The sequence below is a fragment of the Papaver somniferum genome, unplaced genomic scaffold, assembly GCF_003573695.1.
Source record: "Papaver somniferum cultivar HN1 unplaced genomic scaffold, ASM357369v1 unplaced-scaffold_114, whole genome shotgun sequence".
Classification (NCBI taxonomy): Eukaryota; Viridiplantae; Streptophyta; class Magnoliopsida; order Ranunculales; family Papaveraceae; genus Papaver; species Papaver somniferum.
This window is the reverse complement of record NW_020620381.1, coordinates 2,683,670-2,706,137: the sequence shown is the minus strand read 5'-3', so window position 1 is coordinate 2,706,137 and position 22,468 is coordinate 2,683,670. Positions and strand designations below refer to the sequence as shown.

Genomic DNA, 22,468 nt, shown 5'->3' with positions numbered 1-22,468 from the left:
TTTTGAGGTATATCCAAGTAACCCAAAGTAAACAGTTGATTCTCAACAAAATCTATTCGCATGCCTGTTTCAAATTTTTATACGTCTCTCTATGAATATGATTTTCGACCTCAAATCGATATGACTACCGGAAATTATATTGGAAGAATTCGTGGTCGGATTTTTTTGAAGGCTAAGAGACTATCGTTGGCAGAAGAATTAGTGGAGCAGCTAAGAAATTTGAAAAACGCTCTTGTGCTATTCTCGACAGCAAGAAGTACGAGAAGCATATCTGCACAGCTAACTTCTGCCGTTTCATATGACCTTCATTCATCTTTCGGGAAAATATTATTTGTTCTCATGGTGGTTGCTCGCATGGTTGATATTTTTCGCGACAATGGTACGGTGGAGTTTACTGTATATTTGATCCATGACTTGTCAACGGAAGGATCTCCATATAACATTATCACTTTTAATTCAATGGTTGATGCTACGATCGAGGGGCAAGGATTTCTCCAACTTATTTATAATAGTTCGCCTACTTGAAATGGTTCTGTCAAATACCAAGGAATTGCTCTTGATGGAAAATACAGAAGCTTTTAATGAGAGCCCACTAAAACTTAATATCCATTCTATATTTTTGGGTATCACACATGATCTTTTGGGAGATATAATAAATTCCATGTTATTTACAAATGATGAGCACAATGAGTGGGGCAATACGCTGAAGTCGTTGTTGTTCATTATTTCTCAACGCAGCAAAGTGGTTATGACTACACCATGTAATGAATTTGCTTCAATGACAACGAATTCTTTATCCACATATGCTTCAAGTGGATTGAATAATGATGATGGTTGGACGATCTTGGAGAAAATTGACTTTGGTCCGGCAGGTACAACAAAGACCAGAAACTTAATCTGGATAAATGGTGAAAGGTCAAAAGTTTTTCTCACTGCGATACATCACAATAGTCTTATGGATCTGCTTCTTGTTAAAACAAACCCTTATATTGCGGAAAATCACTGTGTCGATCAAGGAAGTGTGACTATTCGAACTGGTGATATCATGAAGACAACCTTCCCAATATTTTACAAGTTCTTTGAGATTTCTTCGTCAATCCTAATGCACGCTATGAAAATCTACTGTTCTTTGTGATTGGAATATGGTACAACGTCTTGGAGTTCTTGTGTACATACCAACCTTGGAAGAAAAGGTCGAGGAAGACATCTTACTTTGTCATGGTATTCTAATATGTTATCACAGCCAAGCCCTGTATGAGACGTGATACCCAGTAAGACCCAAAAAGGCAGGGCAACCATACAGCGGTCCATATAAGGTGTGGAGCTATTCCATTTGTTGCCAATTGGTTTTCAGTTGGATGCCCGAATTCTAACAAGTTACAAAACCAAATGATGAAAATTGGTTTGAAACTGGAGATGCTAGTTTTTCTGAAGACACTGGTTTGTCTACAAGCCATCCAATAGTTATACTCGATTTCATATTTAGGGTTAACTTTGAAAATTACTTCGAAAGGGGTAAAACAATCTCAAGGACTTTGGAGATCAACGAGCAGTGCAATAAAATTGTTATACCGTTTACAGACCATTTATACATTAAACAGTGGTTTAAGTTCGTATCTGCTCTCTTGGAAATTATGGTTAATTTTTGGCTAGAAGTTGTGAGTGCAACAGTACGGGATTTGTCATTGGTTGTTATTTTCCTAAAAGTGATTAACGAGAAAGAATTGTCAATGACTACCGCACCTCGCAGGCAAGGTCAGTTATGTGTTATAAAGGATAACATCCACAAGAGATATGAAAAGTGCATCGATGTAAGCATGGATTGGCAGAGATACATGGTACTCAGCACCATTTTTTTTTTTTGGGTATTCTGAATCTTGGTTAGTAAAGGTGGTTGAGCAAGTTAATTTTATGGAACAAAAACAAGTACTAGATAGTTATGGATACAGTATGAGTGGATTTCGACCAGTTATTACAGACGAAGAAAAGTTCAATGACATTTTCAATACTATTTTTTTTTCTCTACCTACTTATGCTTCGCCGTTTGCGACATTTTTAGACTACACAGTTGATGCCAGACGTTATGTCGAAGTTAGAAGACTTGGTTGGTGGTTTCTGTTCCAAAACAGAAATATTGTTACTAGATTCAAGGAGCTGCTCAAATTTTTGGACCAGAGAAAGACTGAGTTAATTGAATACGCTTTAAAAGGTGAAGCTCCGAAGTTGGAAGACACACATATTATATTCATGGAAGTCGTTGCTGGCATGGTTTTCGTTACCAACACTAGTGACGTGATTTTTGTTTTTGATCGTGGGAAATTTAAGCACAACTCTTATGATGCTTTGAGACACATTTCTTGGATGTTTCGGTTTATGATCTTTAGAGATACAAGTTTGTGTTTGATCGTGGTAAGCCCGTAAACGTGGTACTTACGTTCTTCATGGAGAGAATGAAGTTCTTTTCACTGGCTAACTCGAGGGCGAGTTTCTTTCAAGAAGGAGGGGACTGATATAGGACATCCTTTGCTTCAAGACAGCATCAACTATGACAAGTTGATCCCTTTTCGACTAAAGCAACTGTGACTAGTTGCCTCCATTCTTCTGAAGCAACTCTGATAAGTTGATCCCATTCTGTAATCAACTTTGTCTCGTTTACTTGCTTTGCAAGTCTTTTACTTTCCTAATTTACTTAGAATTTCCTTTTCTTTCTTTTAGCCGGTTCTTGTAGAATCTATATAAAGGCTAAGCCTTCTTGTTTAGAGGATATACAATCTTTATCAAACAATATTATTATCAATCTTATTCGTTTACACGAATTCTCTTTTATCTTTTCTTAATCTCTTATCAATTTCATCTTATTCATATCTCTTTCGTCTCTTCGTATCACCTGCAATCTCCGTATCGCCTTCTTCTTAACAAGCTCTACATTAATTTATAATATTGTAGACTTGTAGTGGGGGCAAACTAAGAAAACCAAAATTTTAGTTGATTCTGGTGTTTACTGGCCAGTGATCTTGATAACCAGTGGGCGAATACAATTAAGCTGTTGGGCTAAGTTCAAAAATCGCCCAAATAAATACCCTAAAAGAATTTCTACCCAAAATAAGGGACGGGCTATAGCCTCACTTAGCCCCGTCCCTGCCTTTACATATGACAGCATATGATCGTATTTCAGTTTTTTGTATAGTAAGATTAAGATCTATACATATGCAGGTTGCTCCGGCAGAATTAGAAGAATTGTTTCTTTCACATCCAGATATCCTTAATGCCGCCGTGATTCGGTAAGCATATATTTACTCTAATCGCCTATATATGTTTTTACATATTTCAAACTAGGCTTAAACATTCAAGAAAACATCACCGTGTACAGCATTGAATTCCTTTCAGAATTTCGCAATTACAAAGAGACATATGAACATAAGTGATTAGCACGGGGTTAATAGTTTGTAGGCACCAAGACGAAGAAGCGATGTTCATGAAGTGCCAACGGCCTATGCTGTGAGAAAACCACAGAGTTCGATTGATAAAACTCAAGTTATATTGGTGACTTCATTTCCAAACATGTAAACTAGTCCTTCCTTCAAATCAAGTGTATAAAGTCTCCTGGACCATCCTGTCCGGACAACTCTTTTTGAGGTCGTCTATATATCATTATCAATAATACTGTTTCATAGCGAGGCATTTTATTATGTACACTTAAAACTTAAAACCTCAACAGAAACAGTAGTAGTGTTTCAAAAGCTAGCAACAAGGTTTGTACCACAAGCAATGTGCAAAGATGGAAAAAACATCTTGAATAGGGGCCAATGTCTGGAACATGTATTTGACTTCTCTTCATTTTTCACTTTCAAAACCACTACAAAGATATGGGGGAAAGTAAAAGATATCTAGTTCTTGTTAGTTCACCCATTTTCAGTCGAATCACTTTAACTAAAGATCTTTACAAAGTTGAAGTGTAATTATACTACGTATCTAACCTCTTTAATTTGCAATTCGCAAATGCTTCCCTTTTATTCATTTTTTTTTTTCCTTTTTGAATTTTCTCGTGTCAAATCCCCTTGCTTTTTTGTGACTCTGTTGCACTTTCTGACTTTTGCTGCATCTTTTTTCCAAAGAATGTTCTATGGACCTTCTATGAATGTAGCAAAACCAAAGCACTTTTGGGTCTAGTAAAATGAGTTCCATTCTTAATATCTTGTAATTATTAATGGCAGACTCTACGGGTATTACGTATCCAGTCTAATCTAATAAATTTCATGCTTCAAAAAAAATAGAAAATCTTGTAATTATCAGTGCATCGATCTTAAACCGCCACCAGTTTTAATGACGAAAAGCACATCATCATGTGGTATGCCTCACTTATGAATTATGCGTTGATACTAAAATCTAAAAACTGCACAATTCAAATCATTCTGATAATGATAAACAACTAGCTAATCAACTTTTGGCATTACTTATCAAATCATTAACCAATACATCCAGACGGCTGCAGGCTCCTCCAAATAAGTCATTAATATGGAAATTTTGGAGTCACTAGTTGAATATTTTGATGGAAAAATGTTTAATTAATGGGTGATTTCAGTTTTAAACGACTCTAATCAATATCATAAGTCGTAACATAAGTGCTGCATTTCGTACCACTGTCTTGTACTCATAATCCTCCAACACATAACAAGTTGTGTGTAGATATATGTCCCGGTGTACAGTTGAACCGAGAATGAATATTACATCCAACAAGGTTCGCCATGTTTCGACAAGCACAATCATACCAGCAACACAGAAGAAGGATACAACTGATCAGAGGATAGAGTTAAGCCCAAGTGATCTATGGTTGCTTAGAGATGTGTATGCTTAAGTGGGTCTTCTATTTGCTAAACCAAAATCCATTAAATTACTTCACGGAAAAGACTCCGATCCCGGAGAAACAAGTACGATTCTTAGTCACCTTAAGAGTTGTTTATCACAAACGCTCGACTATTTCTTTCCTCTGGCAGGTCGTCTGGCAATGACAAAGCATGATGACGACAGTACCATATCATTCTACATTAACTGCAACTCTGCGGGTGCTGAACTAATACATGCTGTTGCATATGTTACCTTAGCTGATTTGCTTGAGGCAACCTACATTCCTGCAATGTTTGACTCTTCTTCACCCTTAATGGCATACCAAACTACGAAGGTCTATCACTGCCCTTGCTCTCGGTACAGGCAGCAGAATTGGCTGATGGCATTTTCATAGCGTGCAGCGTGAATCATGTCGTATGTGATGGTACTTCATGTTGGCATTTCATCAATTTATGGTCTCAGATTTCTAGAGGCATAACCGGGCATATCAGCTCACTTCCTCCAATTAATGCCGAGCCTCGTTGGTTACCCAAAACTACCAGTTTCCCCATTCATCTACCTTTTTCATCCATTGACAAACTTTTTGTAGAAAGGTATGTTCCAGATCCACTATTAAGGCAAAGATTATTTCATTTCACACCAGAGAAAATTGCAAAACTCAAAGGGGACGTCAACTCGGAAAATCATACCAGTCTTTCAGCGGTACAAGCTGCATTGGCTCATGTTTGGACAGCAGTAACGCGATCTAGAAATTTGCATCCCAGTGAACACGTTTTTCAACAGCTCGCAGTTAGTACCAGGCATAGAATACATCCACCTTTACGCAATGGTTACTTTGGAAACTCAATTGAGATTGCGGTTGCAACTGTTAAGGCAGGAGACTTGCTTGAGAAATGTCAAAGATTTGGAGCACTGTTACTGAAACAAGCGGTTGAGACTTGCAACGATGTTGAGATTCAACGTGGTTGGGAGTCATGGGTGCAAAATCCTATGATGCCGTCAATTTTTGACTTGATATCACCTACTAACTTATCAGTGCTCGGCTCGACAAGATTCAATCTTTATGGCACCCATTTCGGCTGGGGTCCACCACTCGCGAGCCGATAAGGGAGCAACTTCAAGTACGAGGGGAAGATTACAACTGATCCTGGTCCAGTTGAAGGAGTTATAACTATCAACATTTGCCTTCCTTTGGAGACACTGCGAGTCTTAGAAAATGATGTTGAATTCATGGAGAGCGCCTGCACAGTCTTACCACCACAATACTGCAATAAGACAACGTCCTTGTCCAAGTTATAGATCCACATGCGGTACAATTTTGATAGGATTATATGCAGAAGTAGGCCTGGTCTGGACCCTCACTTTCATTTCTAGGCCACTTTTTTTATTTCTTGCAAAACTAGGCAAGTTAAACGGATTCCATCCACTTTAACCATCTCGGTCAATTTATCGCGTTGACTTGTCAATATCTCGCCAAAATATCATATAGGGAGATCTCATACATGTGGTAAGATTACTGAAATGTCCTTCACACGTGTGTGTCAGTCACGTGTTCGATCTCATTCATTCTTCTTCTTCTTATCTTCTTCTTCTTTGTTTTCTTCTCCTTCCGTTTTCTTCTTCTGCTCAAATTAGTGAAGAGAGGATTTGGAATTAAATTAGGGTTTCACTGAAAAGATTTGTAGGAAGAAATTGATGATGGTTCTGAAATTGATTGAACATGGGAATTCGAGAAAAAGGGTTTGATAGAAATTGAGAAGCAAAGTAGATTAAGGTTCAGTTTGTGAAGAAAGTATTGATGGTGTTTGGATCTAATCTGAGGAGAATCAGAGACGGGTTTCTTCTATAATTGAGTATTAGATCGATGCGATTGAAGAGAGAAACCAACATGAACTGATGGAGATGCCATTGGTCGGAGATGTGATTTGCTGTTGTGCTCGAATTATCAATAAGAAGAGGTTTTGAAGATGGGTACTGGTAGAGATTATGAGATGGTAATGGTGGTGAATTGAGCAAGGTTGAACTGTGAACAAGAGATGCGAACAGAAATAGAAGAAATGATTAAGCTGTGGTGATTCAGAGTTAGGGTTTCCGTTGGTTTTGTTGCTGCTGGGTGAGAAATCGAAGCTTTGTAATGAAGCAATCAGCAGTTGTGTTGATGAATAGAGATGGGTATGACTCATCTGGTGAATGGGTTTGAGCTTGATGGGAATTCAGGTGGGGTTCTTGTTGGATAAATTACAGCATCAGAAGAAGAAGATGGTGGTGCTACTAATTCACAGTTCGTGATGGCCTGGATGGAGAGATGGGTGCTGTGTATAATTTCACAGAAGATTGAAACCGAAAATTGCAGGAATTAAGAAGATTGGGTTGCTCCTATATTTGATTTTGGTTTGTGTATGACTGAGTTCTGATGGTAATTGGTGCTGGTAGTTGCATTTGAGCAAGAACAACACAGGGTATGATTTGCTGCTGTCGAGATATGCAGGGGTTGCACTGCAAGAATGGTTGCAGTCTCAGATGGTGCTAGTACTTAGAATTAAAGGTGGTATTGAGCTAGTTGGTGGTTGTAGCTCATGACAGTGAGGCATGAGGTGAGTAACAGAGAAAAATGTGCAATTGGTGTTGAATGAGCAGATGGGTTCTTGAGTTGGTAGGTGGTTTGCAGCGGAGTGATGCCGTGGTGAGATGAACTAACAAGAGCTGAGGGCAAGCTGTAATTGCAGGGTTGTAAATGAAGTTGAAGCTGCGGAAATGATGAGATTACAAGGCTGTAGAAGGTAGTGAAGGCTGTTGAAGGTAGTGAATTTGATGTGGTGATAGTTGGTTGAGGTGTTGCAGCTGGTAGAGATTGAAGACTGTATGTGTTTTCCATTCTAGGAGTTGCTTCTCTTGAGATTTGTTCGGGCGCAATACAAGGATGATATGTATCCCACTTGAAGTGTCTAAGGTAAAGAAATACTAAAACTGTGTTGATACTTTTTTTTCAAAGTCTGTCTTCATGACCAGTCAACTAGTGAAAAACAACGATTATATTTTGTTGTAGTTGAAATTTTGTTGTTTAGACTGTATGGCTTGTGCAAGAATAGAAATACTGTTTTAGAGGACTGTTGATGGTTGGCTGTTGTTGAAGCAGGCTTAAAAGATGGTTGCAATGGAACTATGGGATTTGTATTTGGCAGAAAAGGGTATTGGTGTTGATGAAGGAATATAGGCTTGCAGTGGCTTTGTTGCACAAGTATGGTTAGATTGCAGCTGTGGGCTGAGTTGTTGCCATGATTAGATGTATGTCTAGGATACAGGGCTGGTACAGCAGGTGTTTTTGTTGAAGCTGGTTTGCAGTGGAGATTATGTTATTGTTGAAGCTAGTTTGCAGGTGTTTTTGTGGCTGTGGCAGAGTGCAGTTGGAAATGGCTGTGAAAGAAGTACAGTTAAGATCATGACAAGAAGTTGTTGCTGCTAAAGTAGACAGCTTTGTGCGATTAACTGGTGGTAATGAGAGGGCTCTCAACTGTAGAATCAGGTGGAGAGCAGGAGCAGTTGGTGGCAGCTGAGCTGCAAATGGTTTGTGGAAATCTAAAATGGCAGCTCAGCTTAGTTGAATTTCTGGTGTAAATCTGAAATTGGGTTTTACATGGATTGATTTTGAATTGAAGGAGATTGGGCCAATTAATGGAACTGTGAATGGTGATATGTACAAATTTTTCCCGTGACATGATTCCCACGTAATCAGTCCACATGACATATCCGAGCCCACGTAAGCAATCCACATGGCATATCCGAGCCCACGTGTACAATTTTCATGTTCATTTAACTGAGTTAAATCAATGATATAACATTAAATCAGTGATACAAAGGACTTTTAGGTCTTTTTAGTTACACCTAACGGTGCTAACTTTCCATCCATCACTTTTGGTCAAAACTTTCCTAGTCTAGCAATAAATAAAAAAAGTGGCCTAAATTTGAAAAGCACCAAAAAACAGGCCTATTTTTGTAAAAAGCCCATTTTGATAAACATTATGCAAGGTTATTCATTTTTTTTCCGCAAGGCTTACATCCCAAAAGATTATATTAAAGCTTACTTCTACCAGCCGAGTTAGCTTGGAAAAGAAAGAAAGAAAAAGATCTCTCACCCTGATGCTGAGTTACCCAGGTGGTGATGAGTTTCGAAGAACTCAGCTGGTTGTTGTTATCACTCAACAACTTTGTCGATGTACCATGTAACATCTCCAAAATAAACAACTATAACTATGCATGGAATGCAATTGTTATTGTTGAACCGAGAATTCTAAATAAATTGTGGTTTCGAACCACAACTAAACTGCTCAATCACAATTGGTGAGTCCCGAAGCTGGCCCCTTTGTTTTCTTCATGGGTGGACCCATTTATAATGAGTGGCTGGTTTTGCGATGGTTCAAAATCACGATTTATAGAGAACCACCCTAGTTGGACAGACACCAAAACCTTAAGTTGGTCCAATTTTTATTTTTTTCTCATTACACTAAAAACCTCAACAAAAATAGTACGAGTGTTTCAAATGTTGGCAACATGTTGTATTGTGCGTATTAGATATGAAAAAAACCACCCCTGTAATTCTCCATGATGGAGTCCCCGGGACTGTGAGACACGGAATTTATCCTGGCACCCAGACCGGTCAGTGTAGCATAACTCAAAAACAAATTGAATAGGGCCCAATGTCTGGTACATGGATTTAATTTCTCATTCATTTCTACACTTCCAAAACCAATTCAATGAAATGGGGACGAGTTAGAATATACAGTTGTTAATTATTAGTTCATCAATTTTCATCCAAATCACTGTATCTAAAGTCTCTATAAAGTTGAAGTGGAATTTTTTGCCAATTGCAATTTGCAAATGCTTCACTTTATTGAATTTTCTCATACCAAATCACCTTCAGTTTTGGGACATTTTTTGCGCTTACTTGTCTATAACTTTTTTGCTTTAATTTTTCTTTAGAATATTCTAAGAGTGTAGCAGAAACACCTAGTTTGATTTTACTGAAAGGAATTCCATCCATTTGACTTTAAATTTAAGGTGGGCGGAAAAAACAAGCTAATGAAAGTATAGAAGCCAATCAGTTGTGATTCCATAAAATTGGTTAAAAAGACTAAAATCAATAATTTTCGGGTGAAAAAGACATTTAGATTTTGATACTGTTTAAATGGAAAAAAATGTAAAAATAGTCAGGATGCATCCAGTTTCATCCTTGCTATTTTTTTAGTGTCCATTTCACACATACTAATTTTTAATCATCCATTTGAACCATGTTTTAAAAATATTTGGACAAATGACCCATTTTCCGTTGTGCTTCTTGGGTTTCGGTATCCTTGGACAACAGATAAATTTAACTCATTCGAGGTTTGATTACAAGCGCCACTGACTTAATACTCACTCTATATCAACTTAGACGATGGTTTTAAGAGTTGTTCTATGGATTTTTTGATCCTAAATCAGAAAAATCCCAAAATTTGTGAAAGCTAGCATTGCCAAACTATCAATTGAGTGAAGTCTCCGATTTCCAAAGTTTTGATTGTTTTTCACTATCCTTTGATTTATATCTAGTGAAAAAGTTTGTCAAAAAAAAAAAAAAGTATAGTTAGGTCTTCATATTTTGGGCCCTTACAAAATTTGGGCCTAGGGCCGTCGACCATTTCGCCGTAGGCCTAAGACGGCCTTGGTAGCATCGTACCAAATGTGTCATCCAATGAGGCCTTTCAAGCGATGATCACCATAAAAAATTACTTGCTACAACATGAGCAAAATATTTCAGAAATTATGCAAGAATTACATAAAATTACTTTGCTTCACATTTTATGTTATTTCTACATACATTTTTATGTAAAATTTATTAATTATGTATTTCGGTTTATTCTCATATACTCCCTCCGTCTCACTATTAGATGACCTAGTTCAGGTTTGCACAATTCTTAAGGCAACCAATGGAAATGAGTATTCTTAGGTATTTTATAATTATACCCTTATGGATAATAACTTATCAAATTTAGAAATGATTTATCCCACAAACGATACCATCGATTTTCGTAAACTTTATATCATTGAAAAACATTTTAAAATGCCTACATAACGAATATAAACATGGATACCAAATTATACATATTTCTTATACTAACGATAATCAATCAAAAGGATAGTTTTAGAAATATCCCCTTGTATAATGAGATATGTCAAGTAATAGTGGGACAAAATTTTGAACCAAGTAGGTCATCTATAATGGGACGGAGAGAGGTTATTTTTTTATATGAAATTTAATTAGTGATTATTCGTTTATATTTCTATAGAGCTTTTAAGAATTCAATTATTTTTATTCATTAATGCGTTAAGCGAGATTATTCATTCATCCTCTTGGCTCAAACCGGGAGCGAAAAAAATTATTCATTTGACGAGGTTATTCATTTATCGAGGTTGGACTGTAAGTGAAACAAACACGGCTTAGAAATTGTCATGATACTTAAACACGAGATCCCTCCACTAACAAAAAAAAAGAAAACGTAAAGTGTACACGACAAAAATTAGGGTTTAGCCGTCTACTCAACCCCAGAATAATAAATCTTTGAACCCTAAAAACGTTAAGAAGCCTCTCTTCTTCTTGACACTTGACACCTCTTCTCTAATGATACGAGAACTTCCCACGTAATCAAATAGGCCCTGCTTTCTTCCCTATAGGAGGTCCTCCTTGGTTCTTTTGATTGCTGTTCAAAAAAAAATTAAATCTAACGGTCACTATCTTGTCACGTCAAAACCTTTGTCTTTCTCTCTCTACGCACGTTTAGCGCCGTCCGATCACGACCTCTTTTGTCACCTGAAGCGACATATATACCCCCGGGCTAAATGCACCCAGGTTGATTCTAGTTTCGAAGAATCGAATTGCTCGTGAGGGTATTTTCGGTAATGTGTTTGCTAATAAAAGCGTAATCCCACGATAGATTCTATTTCACCAACTTTGACTTTACTTTGTTAAACTAAGTTATGAGTCGTACAGTACCGCTCATCGGATTAAACAACATACGTCAGTGTTACCACCGTTGATCTTAGTTCTTAGTGAAACAACTTAATCATCGGAACAACTTACCAAAGAAAAAGAAAAAATGGGATATCCGTTATAACTACAGAGAAAAAAACCAAACAGCAGATAAACTTGGCAAATCATGTTGCAGAAATGAACCCACTGGGAATCCATCTCCTCCAAATTTTAGACAATTTCGTCTCGTCTTTTATATATAAACCGATTTATCTTAAACGACTCGATGATTACAACATACCCTTGTAATCTTTCTAATACAATAAATTTCATTCATGCTTAAAAAGAAAAACGTATCACAATAGATATTAACTTTCTTCTTTGTCTTTAAATCACGCAAGTTAAAACACAATTAGTTCTCCCACTTTACCATTTTACCCCTACGCTGACCCAAAAATGCCAAATAGTCAATCCAAGGGTATTCTCGTCATTAGGAATAAAACTAAGAAGCTCGTATAATACTGTGCACTAGAGAGACAAGCAAATGGGTTTTAACAAGTCTTTGATGAGCGAAGAAACCAAAAGACTCTCTTCTCTCTTTGTCTGCATCATCATCATCATCTGACCCTAGGGTTTCCTTTTCTTCTTCTACTACTGCTAGGAGGAGTCTTCTTCATCTGACTATAATTGGTAAGAACACGATAAAGTTTCAATTTTTGTACTTTTACAGAGCTTGTTTTGTTGAATTTGATTGTGTGTTTTCAGTGTTTTTGTTTGATTTCAAGTACTGGGTTTTGCTTAGAATCATGTTTTAGGGTCTGGGTTTTTGTTTTTTTTAACTTAATTTGAGTTTGCTGTAAGTAATTGATGATGGTTTTTGGTGGGTGTGATTGATTGTCATGAGACATGTGAAGAATTCTGTGTTTGTTGTATGAAATTCCTGCTCTTTTATTGATTTACTGGTTAGTGGTTTGGTGATTGAATTGTGGGGGTTGATTGTTTCAGTGAGTATGATTGTAGAATGTAGGTTTATTTATAGAAATTTGAAATGGAATTCCTTTTTTCTATTTCAGGAGAATGTGTGACAGTGTATTGTTGATAGATTAAAAAGAGAATTTATATTTGTATGGCGACTGAGAGTCCCATGAGAATGGTGGAAAACACTAAATGGCCGTCAAAGGAGGCTTCGTTTGCATCAACATCACATAATATGGCTGCTGAGGAATTAGGAATGCTTCTGAGTGGTCATAGAGGAAATGGGAGGGAGGGAACAGTTCCTAATAGAAGTGGAAGTGCTCCTCCGAGCATGGAGGGTTCATTTGCAGCTCTAGGGAATCTTATAAATCAGCAGAATCCCAATTTGGATGCAAGCTTGGGGAATTTGAGTAACATTAGTGGACAATTCGAATCCGAGGAACAATTCCGTGCCGATCCAGCTTACTTGGCATATTACTTTTCTAATGTCAACTTGAATCCAAGACTTCCTCCACCTCTCGTGTCAAGGGAAAACAGACGTCTAGTACGACATATTGGTGGTTATGGAAATAACCGGAAATTGACTTCTTTAGATGACAGTGCAAACGGATCCTTGCATTTACCTGGAGGGGCACTTTCTCCTCATAAGGAGGAGGAGCTTGAGGACGACAGATCACCTCCATCTGGTGATTACTTTACAGGGGAGTTTGCCACTTCTTTGTCAGCGCGCCATAAAAGCTTGGTTGATCTCATTCAGGTACTTACCTTGATCTTAAGCTAGTTTTCTTATTCCTCGTAATGTGCGCGTAGTATCCCAGCCAGGGTTTTACCTATTCATCATTTCAACTGCATTCTTATGGCTTAGTAGATTTACAGCTGTCTTCAAGAAGTATGCACAAGTGAGCTACATAATTTATATTTCTAGTAGCTTGTACCTTTCATTTCTATGTAAATTTATACTCCATGATTTGAAATCATGTTTCACATTTTGCAGGAAGACTTTCCCCGTACTCCTTCTCCTGTATATAATCTTTCTCGCTCATCAGGTCCTGTAGGGACAGAGGAGTCAACTGATCATGACTCACATGACCCTTCTATTGAGACTAAGTTAGCGGAGTTGAATGTTAAGTCTGGTGGCACTGATGTAGTTTCAGCTAGTTTAGGTGTTACTGGAGTGGGGCTGGTACCAACTAGTGACACATCAACTGCTCCTATAAGTCCCGACAGGAGTGGAAGCTCACACTCTGCGCCAAAAGGGAAGTCTAGTAGTGTAGATATTACCTCTCCGGAAGAAGATAGGTTGGTTGGTGGTCCGATTGGATCAGATATAAGCTCTATTGAATCTGAAATGAAGGGTTTTAACATATCTAACTTACCCAATGCGGAGGACCACAAAAATCAGCAAAGATGGCAGCATACTCAGCAAAGTAGTTTGCATCAGCGTCAATTTCGTTCACATCAAGGTGGTACTTCCTATCAAGTTCAAGGGATGCAGTCTCAAATTGCAACTCAGGGCTTGAACAATCTGTACAATGGTGCAGATCAACTGCATCATGGTCAACCCAAGTTCTCTTCTATTGATGTTCAGCCTGTATTCCAGCCCTCTGGCATTAGCCCTTCCCTGTATGCGACTACAACAGCTTACATGGCTTCACCTAATCCATTTTACCCAAACATGCAACCATCAGGCTTGTTCGCTCCACCATTCGGTGGATATGCTTTGAACACCGCACTTTTTCCTCCATATATAGCTGGGTACCCTCCTCATAATGCTATGCCTATGGCTTTTGACACTACTGGTGGCACAGGTTTTAATACTCGTAGTTCTGGGGGTCCGACGGGGGGAAGCATTGCTCCTGGAGTCGACTTGCAAGACCCATACAAGTTCTATGGACAATTAGGGTTAACAATGCCATCTTTCAGTGATCCTCTTTATATGCATTACATCCAGCATCCTCCTGAGAACGCATATAGTAGATCTGATCAATATGATCAGATGGCAACCAGGAGTGGGCTTACTGGCAGCCATTCGCTTAGAGGGCCTACCGCAGCTGCTGCATATACTGCTGATCAGCAGAACCTGTATCAAAGAAATGGAGGTTTAAGCATTCCAGATCCTAGAAAGAGTGGGGTCGTTAGCCCAAATTATTATGGGAGTCCTCCAAGCATGGGTGTTCTCATGCAATTCCCTACTTCACCTCTACCTAGTCCTGTAATGCCAGGTTCTCCAGTGGGTGGGATGAGTCCTGCTGGACGGAGGAACGATATGCGGTTTTCACCTAGTTCCAGTAGAAATCAGGGAGTATTTTCTGGTTGGCCAGGGCAAAGGGGAGCTGAAAGATTTGATGACCCCAAAACATACTCTTATCTTGACGAGCTGAAATCCAGTAAATCCCGAAAGTTTGAGCTCTCTGACATTGCTGGTCGTATTGTTGAGTTCAGGCAAGCTCTTAAGCTTTTTCTCTGTTTTCCTTTTTCCATTGAAATAACATCATTGGAGCATTAGTTTTATACACAAAATAACACTTCATACATGGCTGCCTTCAGTGCTGATCAACATGGAAGTCGGTTTATTCAGCAGAAGTTAGAAAACTGCGGTACAGAAGAAAAGGCATCAGTCTTTCAAGAAGTTCTTCCCCATGCTTCTAAACTAATGACCGATGTATTCGGAAATTACGTTATTCAAAAGGTCTGTATTGCTAAATCTGGGGCTTTTCCGTTTTTTCAAGAAAATAATTTCTCTTCACTCTTTTGGTATCTCTCGTGCCTTTTTTGAGTAGATTAGGCACTCAGTTTCATAATGGATTTGTATGTTCATTTTAGGGGGGCTTTATTGATTATAGTGTTCGGAATTCACTTGTGCAGTTTTTTGAGCATGGAAGCGCTGAGCAGAGAAAAGAACTTGCAAATCAACTTGTTGGCCACATTTTGCCTTTAAGTCTTCAGATGTATGGATGTCGTGTAATACAAAAGGTACGTATACAAATATTAGTATTGCAGAAACACTTTTGACACAAATACTGGGATTGGCTTTTGTGCATTAATTACGGCATGAGTGAAAGCATCAGCCATTCCTCCAGCTATTATAAACTTATTTTCTAGTGAATGTTATGTTTGATTTTCTGAATACTTGAATGCCTCTGTTCTTGACACAAATTTGTTATACCCCTTGGCCCTTGCTACTCGACTATCTGGAACTAGTACTTGTTTGAGATGCCTGAAGTATTTCTCGATTGAGGAGAGGGTTTCGTTGATTATATACATACATTTGGCATAACAATTAGCTTTGAAAATGCCAGACAATGGGCGATTCCACTTTTGATTGGAATACTAATCATAACGGATGTAATTATGCAGGCACTTGAAGTTATCGAGCTTGATCAAAAAACACAGCTTGTTTATGAGCTTGATGGAAACGTTTTGAGATGTGTGCGTGATCAGAATGGGAATCATGTTATACAGAAATGTATTGAGTGTGTTCCAACTGACAAAATTGGATTCATAATTAACGCATTTCGTAATCAAGTTGCAACACTATCTACACATCCTTATGGTTGCCGTGTTATTCAGGTGAAAGCGAAATACTTTTTGCGCATCTTTCCTATTTGTATATCACTTTTGAACAATAACTTTATGCTTTTTCATAATTTTTAACAGTCTTATTTCTTCTGTCCTCATGAATGAAATTGCTTCATTTCTCTTGTTTTGGATAGCGAGTTCTGGAGCACTGTACTGATGAGCAGCAAAGTCAGATCATAGTGGATGAGATTTTGGAATCTGCTTGTGCCCTAGCACAAGACCAATATGGAAACTATGTCACCCAGGTTGGCATCGTCTTCCTCTGTATCATCTAGGATTTCTCTTCGATCCCTCTCATGCACATTTGGGTTTTGTCGATACTGAAATATGAAACAATTCTTGGCTTACAGCATGTTCTGGAGAGAGGAAAGTCACATGAAAGAAGCCAAATTATTAGCAAATTAGCAGGGCAAATTGTCACTCTGAGCCAGCATAAATTTGCATCTAATGTTGTCGAGAAGTGCTTGGAGCACGGTGATGCTGCTGAAAGAGATATATTGATTGAGGAGATCGTTGGACAGACTGAAGGAAATGACAATCTATTGGTAGGCCTTGCATAATTTGTCAAATCGGTTTTCTTACTTTACTATTTATCTGCACAGTATATGAAAAACCTCTTTAGTCATGCTATATCCTGAGCATATGTTCGTATTAATCTGACTGTAAAAACAAGGGATTAGGTCTTGTTCTTTTAATTTCTCTACTGATCTGTTTTTTCTCCGTTATACATTCGTTTGTGAGTCCTCCAAATTTCCTGTGGATATTAGAAATTAGTTGCAACAGTTAACTTAGCAGCTCTTTTAAAGTTCTATAGGTAGATGGTCTTAAGTCTGCTACACATGCCTATTTAAGAGATTTCCAAATTGTACTAGATTTTGCGTGGCTTATAACATAGTAATTGGTGCACATTTGGAACTCTATTCTTCTTTTGACATTTTCCTTCTCTTTCCGTTTGTTTTTTTTTCCTTAGATTATGATGAAGGATCAGTTCGCCAATTATGTGGTCCAGAAGGTTCTTGAAACATGTACGGATACGCAAAGAGAAATATTGCTTAGTCGAGTAAGAAGTCATCTTCATGCTTTGAAGAAATACACTTACGGAAAGCACATTGTTCTTCGATTTGAACAAATGTTTGGCGAAGGTGGGTTTCTCTTCTTCACAAAATCACACACATACAATGTGAAGTAGTCAATAGTAAATACGACTGGTTAATTTTCTTCTTTTCTTCTTACCCTTTGAATTCATTTACTAATTTCTCTGTTTGGCATGCAGAACTTGAAGACCCTGAAACATAACAAGTGGACCACCAAGACTTTGCAGAGTCGCATGCAAATATTATTGCGACTGTACAATACATGACTTTTGAACCTTTCTGACATTTGAAAGGAAAATAACATATGCCAGGAGTTCTCAGAGTTCAACTGTTATTATCCTGGGACAGGGCTATTGAATACCCTTGAAAAATGTGTGGTACAACTAGGTGGGAAGGTCATCCTGTAAGTAGCTCCTTAATGCTTGTAAAATAATTAGTAAATATTAGTAGATGTGTATTATATCTGACTGAATTATATCTATATATATATGTATGTATTGGTCGATTGTAAAGGTTTTTAAGTGTTTTTAAGTTTACGGTAATGATGCTGTAGTTGACTAAAATAGGAGGGGTCTGAATAATGCTCTTCCTTTAGGGTTTTCTTTGAATTGTGAAGTTACAGGATTTGCTTGTGTTGCTTTTGATACAAAGTGATTTAACTGGGTTTAGTGAGACGATATGTTTTAATTTGTTTGCTGTTACGTTTGACATGTTTGTGTACTTGAATTGTAGGTTAACATCCCATCTCCATATACACAGTTGTAATTCTTTCTGAGATTTCGATTTGCTCAGTAGGCTTAGGCGGAGTACCTTGAGCGTTAACTTTTCGGTAGCCAACAGATAATAGATATGCTTGAATCTGAATTGCTGGGCAACTTGTACCTCAAAGATGGTAACTTTTACCTGGAAATTGATGTTATGAGCTTTTATGTGCTTTGTATCAAATGTTTCTCCAGTACTTGTGAACCAACACCCAGCACACCTAACAACCTAGAGATGAAATGACTTTTAATGCTCAACAAAGCCGCATTGTGCTAAAGCCATTAACTCCTGCATCATAGAATTGCTCAAATCTGGAACCATTCTGCAGATGTAAATATTGAAATGTTTTGCCAACATATGAGAATGCCGGAATTGAATATTTTGCCAACATGTGGGAATGCCGGAATTGAACCTTTTAGTACGTAGGCTTGGTTTGAGACCCATCATTTGAGGTCTCATAGCGTAGCCCATTGTTTGAAGGTGTTAAAAGTATCTAATAAACAACGGTTTTTTGGGCACTACTCAAAGTATCTAATAAAGAACGGTTATTTGGGTACTATTCAAAAATGAAGGGGGACAACTCTTCATTTTTATTTTTTGGGTGGACATTTGAAGTAATTTTGAGCAACCCCTTATCTATTTTTTTAATACCAAACTTGTCCTTGATAATAAAAATAGTTAGTATAATGATTAGTTAGTGTTAGTGTGATGATTAGTTATTTATTAGTTAGTGATTAGTGATTAGTGAGTTATTAAAAGTATAATTTTGTTAGAAGAAGAATTATTGAGAGAGAAGAAGAAGAATTATTGAGAGAGAAGAAGAAGAGGGAAGAACCAAAAAAAATATTATTTTGAGAGAGAAGAAGAAGAATTATTGAGAGAGAAGAAGAAGAAGAACAGTTCGGCTCTTCTTCTATGATGAACAGTTCGGCTCATTCGAAACACAATACTTGTTAGCCGAACTTCTGTTTTTTTAAGACATGTGTGTATTAGTTTTGAATGTGAGAGAAATCAAATCTCGCTTTGAAATGGTTTGTGAGAGAAGCGGTGATCTCGACAAAAGCCACCAGAGGAAGGGTTATGTTTATAATGGAAAGACAAATAGGAAGAACAAAACTTTCTCAAAGAAGATTAATTGCCCATTCAAGCTAGCATGTAAATACAACAAAGATTTGGATGGATGAATTCTCTACATGGTTATGGAAGGTCGTCATAACCACCCTCGTCCGGAGCATCTTGAAGGACATTTCATGGCGGCAAAGCTAACTCCTCAAGAAATGGACAAGGTAGGGAAAATGAGGACAATGGGTATTTCACCGCTTCAAATGCTCCAAATACTAAAGGAAGATAACAAGGATAACCACTCATCGTTGTCCACAATTTACAATGCAATTGAGACAATTAGAAAGAAGGAATGGAGATATAGACAAGTGATGCAACAATTGTTTTTCTTGGCCAAAGAGAAAGACTAAGCAGTTCAAAATGATGTGGATTCGAACGGAGAGATAACACAACTCTTCATTGCGCATCTGACGAGTGTTCAATTGGCTCAATGCTTTCATGAAGTTCTAATAATGGATTGTACTTATAAGACGAACAAGTACGAGATGCCATTGTTGAATATTGTTGGGCGTACTTCGACGAAGTCACCGTTTACCGTGGCGTTTTGTTTCTTAAGGGATGAGCAAGAACCTAGTTACATTTGGGCATTACAACAAGTTAAGGCAATCTTCCGAGGTGATGATATTCCCGGGGTTATAGTGACCGATAATGAAGTCGCATTGATGAATGCAATAGAGGAAGTGTTCCCATTAGCACATTATATGCTTTGTACGTTCCATATATGGTGTAATTTGATGAATAGGTGCAAGCCAATAATTTGTCCACCCAATAAAAAAGGATATGATGAGATTGAGAAGCTACCGGAAGATCCACGAGCGGATGTAAAAGAGAAGGTTGAGAAACAATACGAACTAAATTACGCTAAATGGGTTTCTTTAAACGGTGAATGTGACTCATTGTCTTGGTCTCTTATCGAGTAAGAGTATCATCTAAATCTCGCGGAGTTTATCAACCATTGGGATACTCCCGATTACCCCGATGTTGTATCGTATATTCTTCGGAAATGGTTGGAACCGCACAAAGAGAGGTTTGTTTATGCCTATACCAACCAATATAAACACTTGGGAAATCAAGCGATAAGTTTGGTAGAGTCGGCTCACCACCGGTTGAAGAAGAATCTCTTTGGATGTGTTGATAATTTCATTACCGTGTGGAATGCTATGGAAAATTACTTCAAGCGCGACTTTGATAGATTTAAAGAGAAGTTCCAAAAAACCGTATATTCAAAATGACCGGTGAAGATGCTAATCACCAATTGTTCAAGGGAATTCATTACAACGTATCTCGGCAATGTATGAAGTTGTTGATTATAGAAACAAATTTGATTCATAAGTGGGAAACCAAGCGGGATGAGGTGTGTGTTTGTAACATGAAGAAGTCTATGAGACTCCCTTGTCACCTTATGATATTCAACTACGAGCATGGCGTAATCACTTTAAGCGACATTGATCCATTTTGGAAGCATCTAAGTTCCATCCCTCCACCAAAGGGAGAAGAAGACGGAGAAGAGTTTGGTGATAAATAAATGGGTAGAACCGTACTAGAGATGTATCGAGGCATGAACAAACTCCAAAAACAAATATTTTGGGATGACATGAGGACAATCATATATCCAGGAACTTCAGAGAATGTTCATGAACTGGAAAAAGGAAAATCCAAAGCTATGCCAAGCAAAAAAGAAAATAAAAAAACAACTAAGAGAATATGCAAAGGTGTTAGGTAAGTAGAAAATTGAGAAAACCGCACGTACTAGAGATCCTTCGGCCTATGAGTACATCGCAGCAAATTACTTGGAGAAACCCAAGAAATGGGGTAGGATTATTGAGGATAAAGGCGAAACAAGTGAGCGAGATTTGAAGAAAAAAGATCTGGTGTGTCCATCACCACCAAGCCAACCATCTTCCCGAGACGTGAAGCTTATGGCTCCAAATAAAGACTATTTGAACGAGCTACCTATATACATTAGAGAATTCATTATATACACTGATGACGTTCCTCCGGATGGTAATGCGATATAATGGGTGTCCAATCACTCATGTAATGCAAAGGTTGTTGTGGAAACTAAAGGAGAATCCAGACTTTTACAAAATAATGTTGTGCGATGGGGAGGGTAGTCTCAACGAGTAATTTCTTAGGTATCAAAGTCGTCTTCATGGGGGCCATCCGATCACAAGGGATTATTGGATGAGTATGCTGATATGTGGACACTTAATCGCCGAGGCATTCAATTGTGTGGTTCATTATTTCTCAAAATATGTTAATTTCTCAAAATATGTGTCGAGCAACTCAAACGAAGGAGATGTGTGATTGCATTAATTGACAACAACCATTTTGTAGGCCTCCGGTTAGAACCCGATTGTCCATTGCCTCTGATCTCCGAAACCTATTATTGGCCTGCATTTAACCCAGATATAATGTTGGGTTGGTGTATTTTGTATGAGCATAACATGCAGATGCGGAAAGCTTTGAAGAAGTCGGACGAAATTGCACATGAAGGTCAAATTGTTCTTGAGGATGATTAAATGACACATTTAATGGTACTAAGTATGCTTATGAATCAAATACTATGTTTTTTGAAGTGTGGTATTAATTATTGGGTTCATTTTAGTATATTTTTGAGTTCACAGGTATAAGTTCGGTTAAGAATTAGGTTTAGCCGGATTGCCGAACTCTGGGTTCGACAACCTACAAAATCATAGTTGTAACAAACTCTGGGTTCGGCAACCTGGTCAAATTTCACAGGTTACCGAACTTTGATTTTCTTTGGTTAAGCAAAGTTCTGGTTGTACAGTACAGTTCGGTTACAAACTTAAATTACAGGATGTTGCCGAACTATTTTGAAGAAAACAAAAACTTCTACTTACGCCTTACAAAGTTACTAAAACTCAATTAAAAGATTAAAAAACATGGTTTACATAACATTTAATATCCGAAACGCGTTACGAAAAGTCTTTAAGGATGCAAAAATGATCTTCATATTTGAAATTCTTTCATTTCCATCTCCGCCATTCATTTTTTGATGTTGAAATGATGTCCTCGAATGTTTCATCCCTAAGTCGATACCGCCTTACAATCCGAAATAAAGCCATAA

General features: G+C 37.8%; 1 protein-coding gene across 1 annotated transcript; it reads left to right on the top strand.

Annotated features, from left to right (window-relative positions):
• The first annotated feature begins 12,397 nt into the window (after positions 1-12,397).
• Positions 12,398-18,194, top strand: LOC113328805 (pumilio homolog 5-like). The gene is made up of 10 exons (XM_026575810.1): positions 12,398-12,535; positions 12,919-13,577; positions 13,815-15,262; positions 15,368-15,509; positions 15,686-15,793; positions 16,178-16,390; positions 16,534-16,644; positions 16,750-16,944; positions 17,370-17,541; positions 17,673-18,194. The coding sequence occupies exons 2-10, from the start codon at positions 12,972-12,974 to the stop codon at positions 17,693-17,695; spliced, it is 3,018 nt and encodes a 1,005-aa protein (XP_026431595.1). The 5' UTR covers positions 12,398-12,535; positions 12,919-12,971; the 3' UTR covers positions 17,696-18,194.
• The last annotated feature ends 4,274 nt before the right edge of the window (positions 18,195-22,468 follow it).